The following is a 13682-nucleotide window of genomic DNA, read 5'->3' as shown; positions in this document are numbered from 1 at the left end:
ACATATGCAAATATGAATCTCAACTTACTACTGATTAGCAAATTCATCAATGGGTAGCCTATGTTTCTTTTATTAACAACATTCCTGCTTGCTGGGCTATTTCACTCAGGCAGTTTTTTGAATTTCAGTGCCAAGTATGCGCCAAGGAAGAGTCGTTAGTCAGTCATCATGCATCATTGGTGCCAAGCCTGTAAGATTGTACTTGTATTTAATTGTAATAAAGCATATTTGTTATCAATAACTAACCAACGAAACTGGTAATGATATTTAATAATATTCAGGATGTCAGCCTAACTTCAGCCAGCTCTATTGATAATGTTTCCTATTATTGTCAGGAGATGGCGCTAATCACCAAATTGTATCTGCCTCTGAACCTTTATAATTTACCGTTCAGGTACTTGTTACTTTGTTAGTCAATGAACTAAGATGGCATTTGCACTTATTTAGCTAACGTTAGCCAGCAGTATCTCTGTTGAAACATCCTACATTAACTTAGAGATAAGACCGTATTAGTAAATCATCATTGTGAAGGAAAGACACAGGGAGCGGTGATGTTGGTAAATGATAGCAAATTTTATGTCAAAACCTCTTAATCATTTTCATGATTTATGTGTCAGATCTGCCCCGGTTGGTGTATTATGATTTAGCGGCTATCTTGGACCAAACAGGGTATAACATGTGTATATATATATATATATATATATATATATATATATTCAATTATGTTCTTAGAAGGTTGGGAGATAAATGATGGTTGTTTGCAGCACTCCATTTTAATCTACTGTGTACATCAGGGCCTGGGGCATGATCAGTGGGACCAGATAGTCTATAATTGCATAAAGACAATTCCACAGGCTCATTAGGGCTTCAAAGCTGTTTCTGATTTCCATTGTCAAGAAGGAACACACTCTCACAAATATGTGTTAATTTGCTATTATTAACATACCAAAGGTTTATTCTGCTGCTTTAGCTTTACAACATATTTAAACTAGTTTTAAGTTGGCCACATTGGTTTCAGTTGCCCATGTCCTGCTTAGGTACAATTATTTGCAAGAATAAGTAGCTACAACTAATAAGTATGCATAATGTATTATTCCATTAATTAGCCTAGCAAATGTCTCTATGTCAACAAAACATTTTTAGTATATCACTTGGGTGGTTTATTAAACTATTTCAATGCAGAATTAGGTCTAGAAGTTGTCAGATTTAAGAAAGACAAGATTTTTTCATTAAAATGACATGCATGAGAAAGATGCTCCAAATGCTCAAGTTTAGTCATATAGTGTTATCTAGTTTGTGAACAATAATGTCAACATATAATACTACCACATTTTACTGCTAAGGGTTATGCCCTTGATTGTATAGCCTAATAATAATAATAATAATAATAACAACAATGAGTATATTACTAATACTAGTATTGCAATACATTATTACAATAATGATAAAACCAGCAGTTACTAATATGCCTAGAAAACAAATGTATTATTTAAAATAATTTAAAAGTGGACCATCAACTCGGACTATTATTAGAAGTATTGTAATAGTTTATTGTTACAATGTTCTGAAATGGGGATGCAGCACGTTGCAGAAACGTGCAGCAACGAGCCGTCATAGCCATAGGTCAGATGCTGCATTCATGCCACCTCGGAATAACAGGCACCGCCCCCCTGGTTACGTTGTTTTTCCGACAGGCAGCGTTTACATGGTCGGGATCAGAGCCTGTCTATGGAGAGCCTGTTCTCTCCCTATCTCACTCCCTATTAGCCCCATTGTACCAACCCGGAATTTTCCAGAGAGTGGAAGTTCTCCCCTTATTAGACATTCTCTGGTCGGGATGCGTGTTCTTCTTCTTCTGTTATATTGGCGTTTGGCATAACAACTTGTTGCATGACTGCCACCAACGGTTGGCCGTAACCTAGAGCATCAGGTGTGTGAAAACATGGAGGCCACAATAACAGAAGATTTTCTGCTGTTTTCTTATGCTAGCATCCAAACAGCACATCGTCAGGTGTTTGTTTGTGTTATCTGCAGGACAACGAACGGGAAAAGACACGGATAAGGTGTTGTTTTTTTATACATAGGCCTATTTATGAATACTTTTAAACATGTTATGTCTGTGTATGTTTCTTGGCAGAGGCATTTGTCCACAATAAACAGGTTATTGTCACTGAAATATGTTCAGTGAACCAAAGTCGCCTCCATCAAACGTCAAACACGTCACCAACTGGGGAACTCTGTTATCAAAATCCAGCCCGAGTTTCCCACCTCTGATTCCCACAGGACGTTACGTGAATGGTGCCATTTTCACTCGGAAAAACGTTTTTCCGATGTCCATGAACGCACGGAGAGCCCACTCATCCCAGAGAGCAACATGTGAAACAAGAGTGTTCACTTCCAACTATCTCCACCTTCGTTTAATAACTGGTAAGGCAGGGAATCGCGTAAGGAGAGGTCAAAAGCGTAAACCAACGTTGAAAGTTATTTGGTTTACTTAAGGACGGAGAAAGAGCGGTTTGTTTATTATTGCCCATTAAAGATGAATGAAACCCTTTTTTGTTTCATCGCGAAATTGACACACTCCTATCGGGCCGAGTAGTATCTCACATTCGTTGAGTCTTTGCGAGTGGATTGTGTCACTTGACTATGTTGCGTCCAGAACACATCGGATTTACTATAACTCTCAATATGTTGCACTGTAGCCTAACTTGCGGCCCTAATGATAACAGCTGCCAGAGGGAACACTATAAATATGTGATGTTATGTTTAGCCATCTTGAATAATGCATAGCCCTACACAGAATATTTAATCCGAACTTGAACTGAGATGGAACTTTACAATTTAAAAGCATTTCCAAGGCGCAAGCCATTTTTACCATTCTCTCCTACGACCTGAACATAACACACTCGTGATAACCTGCTGACGTCAGACCTGCGTGAGTCGTTTACAACCATTGACATATACGTAGCCGGCCGGCTAACTACTTCCTCCATCATTTTTAGCTACGTACGACCATAGACAGTATATAAACGCGTGCGGCTCCTAAACTTGTCCGAATAATTTCTTGATAGGCGATTCAAATAGCGACACACTCCCTAAACAAGTAAGACTTAGTTCAGCCAACTATGGCATAATAGAGATTTTATCTGATGTCAGAATTGTAACGTTAGTACTCGCTCTCGATTGTTGTATTTTATTATCTGGAGTCTTTCTGTTATGTGACATTTGATCTAAATACCACATCAAAATATTAACGTTATGTGTCTTATAAAATGCGTAATTGGTAACGTTAGCTATTTAGGCTTATATAAGGATGGGTCTTCCCCTCTGCCCTTCATGTGTAACCTCTGAGCAGTCCATGTGGTAATATCGTTAGATCTGAACAGAGTTAAAAACCAGCTTGGCTTACGAATTTAAACAGTATTGTATTACGTAGGCTAATACTTAAAGCTTATCCATAACTGTAATTTAGGTTGACAACGAGGATTTAACATGCATCTAACAATGGATATACTTAATGAGCTAGCATGCTATGTTTTGGGAATAACCTCAAACTTACTTAAACTTAATACCTAACTTTTTTTTTTCTTTTCTATTTAGACAAGATGTCTTCTTATGATGAGAATGAGTCAAAGTTCCTTCGTAAGGCAAAGGAGAATCCATTTGTCCCAGTTGGTGAGTATCTTGTTCTGCCTTATATAATTTAAAAAAAGTTAAATTAAGTTAACATGTATCAAATAAAATAAAAAGTTGGCAGAAACATAATTGTTTTGTCTAAAAGTATGCAGTTAGGTGTATCCCAGTTTTAATACATTTTTGTTACACTCTGACTTTGTTTTTTAGTGAGTCATCTAAGTTATGCTCCTATACTATATGCTCCTTGCAGGAATGGCTGGATTCTTTGCCATTGTGGGGTACAGACTGCTGAAAATGAAAAGTCGGGGAGACACAAAAATGTCAGTTCACCTGATTCACATGCGTGTAGCTGCCCAAGGCTTTGTGGTTGGAGCCATGACTGTTGGTATGTAGCTTGGATCGTCATGTTTCTGATTAGATCTTAGTAACATTGTTTCAGTTTGTGCAAAACTGCTTTGTTTTGTTTTTTTACTTAGTGACATATTTTTAATTCTGGTTATCAGAAGTGGTTTGGGCTAAAACTATTATAAAAATATATAGGTCTATAGATTTTGGGCTGGTTACATCATGGCCATTTTTATTTACCAATATAAACGTTTTTAAGGAGATGTAAAGGTTGTTGTGTAATGTAACCCCCTGTTTCTTTGTTTTAGGGGTCCTGTATTCAATGTACAAAGAGTACATTGTAAAACCCAGAGAGGAACAGAAAGCAGTGCAACACAAATGAACATGGACTGACATTTTATGTCCCTTAATATTACCTCATATTAAGGTGTGTAGAAGTTTAGTTTTAGATGTGTCATAATTATTGTATGCACACATCCCTTCAGAAGCTCACATCTACTGTTAACTTATTGATTACACTTCCTATCCTCTAAGTAGCGTACCAGAGGGTCAAGTTATCTCTTCTGTACTGAGGAGGTGTATTGCTCCAGCTGTTTTAACACTGGTTGCACTCTCTGTGTTTGCGTCTGTGAACCCAGCTGCTTTGATATCTATTCGAACAGGTGACTTGACTGGCAGAGTTTTGTTGCCTCTTATTTAAAAGGTGTATGAGTGAAATATTAAAAACTAAAACATATAGCAGATAGACTAGGCTAAGCCTAGATTAAAAAAAATATCCACCAATCGCAGGTAGACTTATAATTTATTTCTTCTTTTCATTGTGTTTTATTTTATTGTCTCACACACACACATACATATATATATGTATATGTATATGTATATGTGTGTATGTATATGTGTGTATATGCTATATTTTTTGATGTACTAATGTAGGGATTTTTGCTAAATGGAAAATGTTTGCACCTTAGCCCACTTTTTTCTTCTTCATTGGCTTCCCAGTGCATTAGGTGTGTGTTTTGGAAGGCTTTGACAACATGTGGTTTAAAGACAAGGCCTGTGCTTTCACATTATTTAAAAAACAATGACACAAATGGTGTGTGACCCACCACAGTATCAAGCAATCACATGGGAATGAAAGAAAAAAAAAACAGAGAAAATGTTATAGAAATACAGTGTGTGATTTCTTTCAGTAGGCGTTATACAAATGTATTGTAAAGGCCAAGTCTTTTTTTCATTTGAATCATTGTTACATATTGTACGCAGGGCTCCGATGTTTCATTACAGAAGCTTCACAAGTCTTCCTGAGACTAAACTAACTGAGGTGCACCTACAGACTGTGCAGTAACCCATAGCTTGTGATGTGCTTAAATGGATGCCTTTTTAAATTTTTTGCAAAGTTAAGTTTTAAATGTTGTGTACAAATACAGTTCCTTTTTCTAAAGTTTCTTTTTCTGGAAATAAAAATGACCAGTCATGTAATTCTGGAATTCTGTTGTGTTTGTTTTGAAACCTCTCCAAGTTGTACTGACAATATGTTTTGACTGTTGTAGCTTATTCATAACAAATTCCAAGATATATTCAGTTACCAGTTCATTATTTACACCTAGCTTAAGCTACTACAGTCCAATAGTCAACAGTTAGTCTGTTAGAAACACCTCTCAGTATATCACAATACAAGTAAACAGCAGCACACACTACAGCCTCAAAAATAACATTACAGTCTCTAAAACAGTTGCGATGAAAGTTGAACATTAAAACATTAATGAAGGTAGGATTTATTGAAGACTGCATTAGTTTTAGTTAGGTGTACCTAACATACTTTCCTAATAGTGTACCATTTATTACAAATTGTTTTCTTGTATGTTAGGTCACACATTCTTACTTAAAACTCCTGGTAATTGGAAAATGTTAAGTGCTCACTTCACATTTTTGAACATTGCCCTGCCTTTCCCATCAAATAAAACTGCTCTGCTTTGTTGTTTTAGGCTCTGTATATTGTCCCACCCTAAGATCCAATTTCAACAGGAAATGCATTCCAAGTTGGCAAGATGCTCTAAAATGCTGTGTCATTGTGACTTTGGACCTCCTGATTAGTAGCTTATTACTCACAATAAAGAACATTGAGTCAACCTGAGATCCAATAAATAAGATGCCAACTTCCATTCATCAGGTAACCACATAAAAATGCAAGTGGGGAGCACAGATGTCACGTACCTCTTTAGTTCGTCACAATAACATCTGAGGAGACGTTATTGTGACGAACTAAACAGGTAAGCACGACTAGGCTAATTATGTAGCTTTCATAACTCCTCGTAGATTGTTCACAAAATCATACCAAACCAGCATTCTTGAAGTTGTTCCTTACCTCCAAACATGGGTCGAGGAATGACGTACTGAAGCATCTCTGGGATTCACTATCAAATGAGAAATAGTATTTCACTTTTCTGTTTCTAGAGTGTATTATAATAATACACTTTATTTATATAGCATCTTTCATAACATAAAATGCAGCTCAAAGTGCTTTACAAAAGAAACAAATAAATAACACAGGTATTAAAAACAGATGTGAAAACAATACAGTAATAAAATCCCTAAAGAAAAAATATATACAGTATATAAACATATAAAAAGCCATAAAAGAAGCATGAGAAAAAGAGAAATAAACAACAAAAAATAAGAGTAATGTTAAAAATTGGTGGGATTATTTTTAATTATAATTAGAATGTATATGAATGGGTGTTTTAAAACATGGATTGGATGTACATACAGCTAGTATCTTCCAACCTGACAAACAAAATGAATGTGCTATTGTGTATTTGGGATGACGTGGTAAGGAGAATGAGAACCCTAGCGGCCTAGTCTATTTACCTTTGGCAGTTTGACAAAAGCTGTTTTGTAGAGTAACGTTATCTCGCCCTCTTGTGGTCAATGTAGGACATTGCTTGATAATAAAGAAAAACGACTAGTTTTTTTCTATTCCCATAAGATATTCTCATACGTTACTAATGGGTATTAGCAAGTTTTCGAACACCTTCTTTAAACATTTAAACATCTCCTTCACTGGACATAAACCTTTTAATCAGTCAAGAGGTTTTGCACCTGTTAACGTTACTACTGTTAACTGTTTGCTAACTTTCCTCCTCATTTGATTCTCTCAATATTCACCAAATTAGAAAACAATTGAAATACAACAGACTACACACTCGCAGGTTTTATTCCTCACTGTAAGTGACTAACTCGTAAGAAAACAGACAATTGTAAACATATTTAGCTAGCTAACTCGCAGACCTGTCAACTGTTTAGCAGCCATCAGCACCCTCTTGTTCCCATGACTATTGCTCCCGCGAGATCTTGTCCTAAGTCTCTGGAGTGCTGTTGCTATGGATACAGACGCGTCGCAATCAGTGAGCAGTTATATACTGTCTATGGTTTTTTCGACTATGGTACAAAATGATGTCGTGCAAAAGAGCCTTTAATTTGTTTACTAGCGCAGTACTTGGATAAATCACAGGTGAGCAATTTTCTCTTAATTCAACCTTAAGAAGACTAGAGTTCTGAGAGCTAGCTAACGTTAAGTATTCACAGTCACTCAAATGATCATTACCATTAACTGTATGGTTAGCGAATTGCTTCTCACGTTATGTAGCAACTATTTCGTCTTCTTTTATTTTTTATTTTTGCCCCATGCCAGACAATCATGGACTCTGCAAAACAACAAGCCGTTAAAAGGTCTCTTGTTTTGCTGCTAACGTTACTTTCACAAGGATGAACGCAAATTCTGATTATTTATTTAAACAAGTTTTTAAACTTGGTCTGCTAAAAAGCATATTAGCTAGTGACAAAGTCAAGATTGCCAATCTGGTAAAGGTAAAGGTATTGGTTATTTTCATTTAGCTAAAACAAACAACAGCTTACTTCAGCCTTCAAAGCGAAATATATCTAATCCAAGTATCCATGATATTACTATCACCAAATTCCCACATAATTTTTTGTCACAAAATATTGTTGTTATGAAGATTTTCTCCTTATGCTATAAATCATAGATCATGGAGCATGACGATGAACTGAATGAATTGCGGCTTCAGTTCCAAGCTCTACAAAAACAGCAGGAGAAAAGAAAACTGAATAGGAAAAAGCAGAAAGAACCAGATACGCTTAATGTCAGTGTTACCCAGGAGGATTTGGATCTATGTAAGCAAGGTATTCAGGCAGACGATCTCGAACACAGGTGAGTCTTACAAAGGCTAAAATAAATGTTTTTCTCAGTGCCAGCTCAAATTGTGTTGATGCTTTGTTAATTAAACACAACATATAAATAAGCACACATTAAAATTCTTAATTGGAAATATTAATGAATCATGTTTTTGACTTATAATGAATCACTCTCACCTATTTAGTATTCATTTTAATGTCCTCCCAATAGACTGCTACAGAATGAGAGTCAAAATCAAAATTTTTTGGACCAGCTGAGGGAGCTTGAGGATGAAAATGGTCGGCTCTTCAAACTTCTAAGTGAAAAGGATTTTGAAATTAAACACCTGAAGAAGAAAAGAGAAGAAGAACGACTGGTTTTAGCAGGTATAATACCATAACATAGCAACACAGTCACTTAAAGATATATCACAGCTTTCTCGTGACTCATCCACTCATCCATTCAGGCACATCAGGCTTGGCAGGGGATATCGCAGCCACCAAGATTGTTGAGCTGTCCAGGAAAAATAGAGAGCTAACTGCTGAAATTGAGCGAGAAAAGATTAAATCCAAGCAAAACAGCAACAGAAACAAAGAGCTTGAGAAAGAGGTAACAAAGTTCTATGTTAGCTGTTTCATTTAATTTGGATGGATGGTCATCATTTCATCACACAACATTTGTATTAAACTAAATATTTGCTTGAATCAAGATATGTTTTTCATAAGTTTATTGGTAGAATGATTTGAATATGTTAGAGAGGGAATACAGTAAATGAATAAATAAGTTTATGAATGTTGTACTGCTTTCTATAGCTGCAGGCGGCTTTGGTGCACTCTCCACCTGGGCAAAAAATGTATACAAAGTCACAGGACAAGAGGTCATCTGAAGACTGTGAGGTAATTATTGATGTGAAAACTCACCAAAAGCATATGTTTATGTCTTCCTAACTTTAATGATGACAACCTAAATTGAATCATGTATCATCTGTTCACAAAAGCAGGACAATCCAGTGGTGAAATCTCTGCAGGACAAATTAGCTGCTGCCCAGCTGAAAGTGACTGAGTATCGTAACCAGGTTCAATCCGTCAAACAGGAGTTGAAAGTAGCTCAGAAGGTGGTATCCTTTTGTCCTGCCTTGAGTCTAAAATGCTCAAAAATAATATTGCATTTATATGATTAATTATCAGTGACTTTTGTATTCCCTATTTTAGAATATATTTTAGAATATTTGCTACTGTTGTTTTAGGTTTTGATCAGTGAGGTTGGAGAGGAGGTCAACTTTCAGCAATTACTAAACTGCCCTGGGAGCTTCAGAGGTCGCTCTCAGCAGATATTGGCTCTTCAGACAAGGGTAAGCTAAAAGTCATAATGTGCTTCTCAAATGTATCAAACTCTTTACAGAGTTAAGAAAATGCTTTGCAAAGTCACTAAAATAAGATCGCAGACACATAAAACAAATACCTGAATTCAGCATTCACAAAACTGGGTATTGTGCAACAGGTGCGGGACCTTGAGCAGCAGCTGAACCAGTCAGCTCAGCGAAGACAGCAAAGTGTCCTGAGCTTAGAGGAAGAGTTTCTGGGCATGGGGGTCCTACAGAAAACTCCTCCTCAAGACAAGAACCTCAGCTTCATCCGCACCATCGAGAAGGAGAAGAGGGAGGCATTTGAGGTGTGTGTATACAATACTTGTAAATTAATTGAAACAAGAATTTGTTAAAGAAGCCCTGCTCTCCTTCCACCACTGTACAGAGGATCTCAGTAGACTATGAGGCCCTCCTGAAAGACCACGAGGATGTGAAGAAAAAGCTTGAAGCCTCTAAAGCTAGAAACAAATCTCTGTCTGCTGAAATGAAAACTGTGAAGGTCCAGATCTCCACCCTCCTGGAGAAGGGTAAACATGATGATGAGCTTGTGGATGCTCTGCTGGTAAGGCATAATATAAGAGACAAAAGTCTATTTATGTTTAAATACTTGTTGTATCTTCTATTACAGTATGTGTTTTATTGTTTTATGTAAAACACATTGAATTGCACTGCTGCTGAAATGTGCTATACAAATAAAATTGCCTTGCCTTGCCTATGTGTACACACACAAATTGTGTGTATCTCTCAGTATGTGTTGTGAGAGGTAAATACATTTGGATGTATTCAGGTTGACCACAGTGCAATATGAGGTTGTTCTGAGTGAGATGAATCCGCAACGTGATTAAAGCCCATCTGACAATTTGTGGCTTAGCAGCAAATGCTGCATTAAAGGCATGAAATGTTGACAATTCATATTTTGTTACACAGACCAGGGATAACCAGGGATTTCACATCACATTCACGAGTTAAAGTGAGCTGTGTAGTGGGCTGCAGAAAGAAGGATCTTCTGCGATAAGCCCATGCTTTACTTCATTGTTCTCAACATTAATGGCCTTTTCTACCTCTGGCAGAAGCAGCAGACTCAGATGCAGGAGGTTCTGCGACGGCTTGGCCAACAACAGAACGTACAGAGCAAGGAGACCCAGCATAGCCTGAGACAACAGCTGAGCACTGAGCCTTCAGAGCACAACACTCTCATCCAGAATCTTAAGCAGAAGGTTGCTGCCAGGGAGGCCAGGATCAAAGAACTGGAGGAGGAAATCCAACAGCTCTCTATCAAGGTAAAAAAAAATAAAAAAATAAGGCAAAAATCATAGGAATGACATATAAACTCACCTCAGCAAAAATGTAATGTTGCATTTTACTTTTTAGCAAAAGGCACTAAATTTTAAATGAAAATTGATTTGTCCATTCAAACTTTTTACCTAATGCTTTCGTCATTCACATTCAATGCTTGGCCAAGCCATTACATTGTGTGTACTGCTGTTGCAGGACGAGGGCACGGAAAGACAGCCCAGCCTCAAGACAATTTGCAGTTCAGGATTTCCCCCTGAAGAGGGAGACATTACCAAGAGAATACCACCTTCAGGGTATGTGTGTGCTAATGTACATGTCAAACTAATCTCCTGTGCTGACTGTTACAGTAATACTGGTTTCTAAGAACTCTTGTCTGGCAAAAAAGGGTTAATAATTCGCTCTGGCTAATGTGGAACTTTCTGTAATCAGGTTATTGATTTTGTTTGATGCCTCACAACTTTACCACAGAGATTTATGTTAATATGACATATATGTCTGTCATCTTCTTTCCAGTTCAGTTTCTAAATTTGGTCATAAGCTGGTGCTGCCTGCTGTGGGAAGTACTATATAATTTAAGTAAGTGGACTTAAAGCTACTCTATTGTGACATGGTGTTTGTTGAAATACACAATATCACTTCATAAGTAACTTTAAAACAATAAATGGTCTTCAAAAGCAAGCACGTTTTCATTCTGGTACATTTCCTACTGAGTCTGAGATTTCTTAGCAAAACAGCTCTACAGGTAAATAAGCAAGAGCTATACCATGTTGTTGCTGGCTGCGGTCCTTATCAAAGATATTGATGTGTGAAAATTATCCAATGCAATCTTAAATACTAATGTTATGCTTATATAATATGCCTGTAATGTTAGCTGCTTGTGGAAGTCTGCCATAACACAATCATAGCAGCATACAAATTGGCTCCACAGGTGGCAGTTTCCATGAATATATAAATGATTCACATGAGGAACCTTTGAGATGCAATTTTTCAATATGCCAATTTTGATGGTTTTGACCATCACAGAAAACAAAATTACCTAAAGGTATTAAGTAATAATCATGTGGGGGGGGGGCGGGGGGGGTTTTTTTTTATGCCCATTTGAAGGCTGTGGACACTTGTTACTGCTTTCTATATATTGCAAGGTTGTTTTAACTAGGTCTTGGATATCTTTTTTTATTGATGTATTCAGTAAAAATGACTGATGGGTGCACTGAAACCAAGAGTTTTGCAGTTTCTTTGAGAGGCTTGGTATTAAAAAATATTTACTTTTTTGCTAAAATTCTATGTATCTATCTATATTCATGTAGCAAAGTAACTTAATTTCCTACCCTTTCCTTCACTAGAATCACGTTACATAATTATTAATCTGAAAATGTATTATGTCATGAATAAATAATTATAAAAGTTATTTAGTGTAGGCAATTACTTTTATTATTAACTAAGTAAGTAAATCTATATTATTCATTCATCTATGTATAGCCATCTGAAGTTTCATTAGTCAGTCATCATCAAGAGGAATATAATGTCTAACTATCAGAGACCTTGCTTGGATCTTCCAGAGAGAAAGAGATGAAACCAAATGTTTTTGGAGGTAGAACAGAAGTACCAGGAGGAATGCCGCAGCATAGTGATCCTGGAGCACAAAATTAGATCCAAAGTAGCAAGGGTAGAACAGGTATATGCCAAGGTCAGTGACATTGTGATGTGACAGTGTTAACCAGGTTTCCATATTTTTTGACTCAATTTCTTCCATGTCTGTCTCACTTCTGGCTATCACAACTCCTGTGTCCCTCGGCACCTGAGTGGCAGGAGTCGCAGAGCAACAGGATCTGAACAGACTGTCCAACAAATCTGTCAGCATTTGTTAACATTTTATTTCTAATAAGAAGTTGCTTTTCCAACTACAAGATTTACACCAGGCGACAGAAATAATGATGCGTGGCAATGGACACACTGCCTATGGACAGTGCTCATTCTAACCCTCATGTTTGGGCTCCAGAGAGATGTTCATGTTGCTCTTGTATGTTGTCTCCTGGGTGGTCATTTAGCTGGAGGAACTAGAGGCGCTGAGGGCACCGCTAAAGAGCACTCTCCACCATGACCTGCAGCTCTGCAGTGACGTGATGAGACAAGCCAAGCATGTTTTCCTGCAGGCTCCTTGACAGCCCAGACTAGACACTAACCAGGGGAACTGGCAGGTCCCTGCTCAACCTCACGTCCAGCTGAGCCCTACCTTCTCCTGTCACATGTGACAAACAGCAGCCTGCAGGAAACAGGCTCTCCTCTTCTGCCACACAAACATCATAAGGATCTAGGTCTTTTTCACCATTTGAATCCTCATAGATGGTTTTTGTTGTTTCCTTTGTGCGTTCGGTGACCTCAGTTTAATCGCTTGAGTCCCTTGAGTAGCCGAGCTTTCAGCGTAACCGTGATGGCATCAGACAAGTGTTCCTTCTGATTACAGACATGTTTGATGCTGATTTTGTCTGCTTGCTGTTTTATAAATGTCACTGTCACGTTTTTTCGGTGTCCTTTCCTCTGCTGGTAACCTGAAGTGCATTACAGGCACCTGTGTAGAGAGCAACATGTCTGTTTTTAAAGTATTTTTGTAAACTAATGGAACATCCAATTTGATCAATGAAAGGAACCAAATCTTCACCAAATGTTTTATTGTTTACATTCATGGCCATGACCTTCCTTGAGTTTTGAGTTTTTTTTGGCTCCAGATGGTTGTATAAATGTGTGACAGGCCAAGCCAAATAGTAAACACCTCAGTTAGGTTCCTAAAAACTTCAATATTCCTTTTAAATATTACTGCTAATCATTTCTGACTTGAAACCAGCTGTG

The 13682-nt window shown here is 37.3% G+C and overlaps 2 protein-coding genes across 3 annotated transcripts; both read left to right on the top strand.

Annotated features, from left to right (window-relative positions):
- The first annotated feature begins 2931 nt into the window (after window positions 1–2931).
- Window positions 2932–5460, top strand: higd1a (HIG1 hypoxia inducible domain family, member 1A). The gene is made up of 4 exons (XM_039814556.1): window positions 2932–3103; window positions 3601–3675; window positions 3887–4021; window positions 4290–5460. Exons 2-4 carry the CDS (start codon window positions 3606–3608, stop codon window positions 4361–4363), a joined length of 279 nt encoding a protein of 92 aa, XP_039670490.1. The 5' UTR covers window positions 2932–3103; window positions 3601–3605; the 3' UTR covers window positions 4364–5460.
- Window positions 5461–7380: 1920 nt separating this feature from the next.
- Window positions 7381–11528, top strand: ccdc13 (coiled-coil domain containing 13). Of its 2 annotated transcripts, XM_039814544.1 has the most exons (12): window positions 7381–7492; window positions 8025–8209; window positions 8405–8559; window positions 8640–8782; window positions 8986–9069; window positions 9171–9287; window positions 9420–9524; window positions 9674–9844; window positions 9925–10101; window positions 10610–10819; window positions 11031–11128; window positions 11349–11528. In XM_039814544.1, the coding sequence occupies exons 2-12, from the start codon at window positions 8028–8030 to the stop codon at window positions 11404–11406; spliced, it is 1500 nt and encodes a 499-aa protein (XP_039670478.1). In that variant the 5' UTR covers window positions 7381–7492; window positions 8025–8027; the 3' UTR covers window positions 11407–11528. The 2 variants fall into 2 exon arrangements, with proteins under 2 accessions (XP_039670478.1, XP_039670477.1); XM_039814543.1 differs by lacking the exon at window positions 11349–11528 and having other exon boundaries at window positions 11031–11297.
- Window positions 11529–13682: the final 2154 nt, after the last annotated feature.

Source organism: Perca fluviatilis, chromosome 11, assembly GCF_010015445.1.
Source record: "Perca fluviatilis chromosome 11, GENO_Pfluv_1.0, whole genome shotgun sequence".
NCBI lineage: Eukaryota > Metazoa > Chordata > Actinopteri > Perciformes > Percidae > Perca > Perca fluviatilis.
This window is presented reverse-complemented; position numbering and strand designations above follow the sequence as displayed.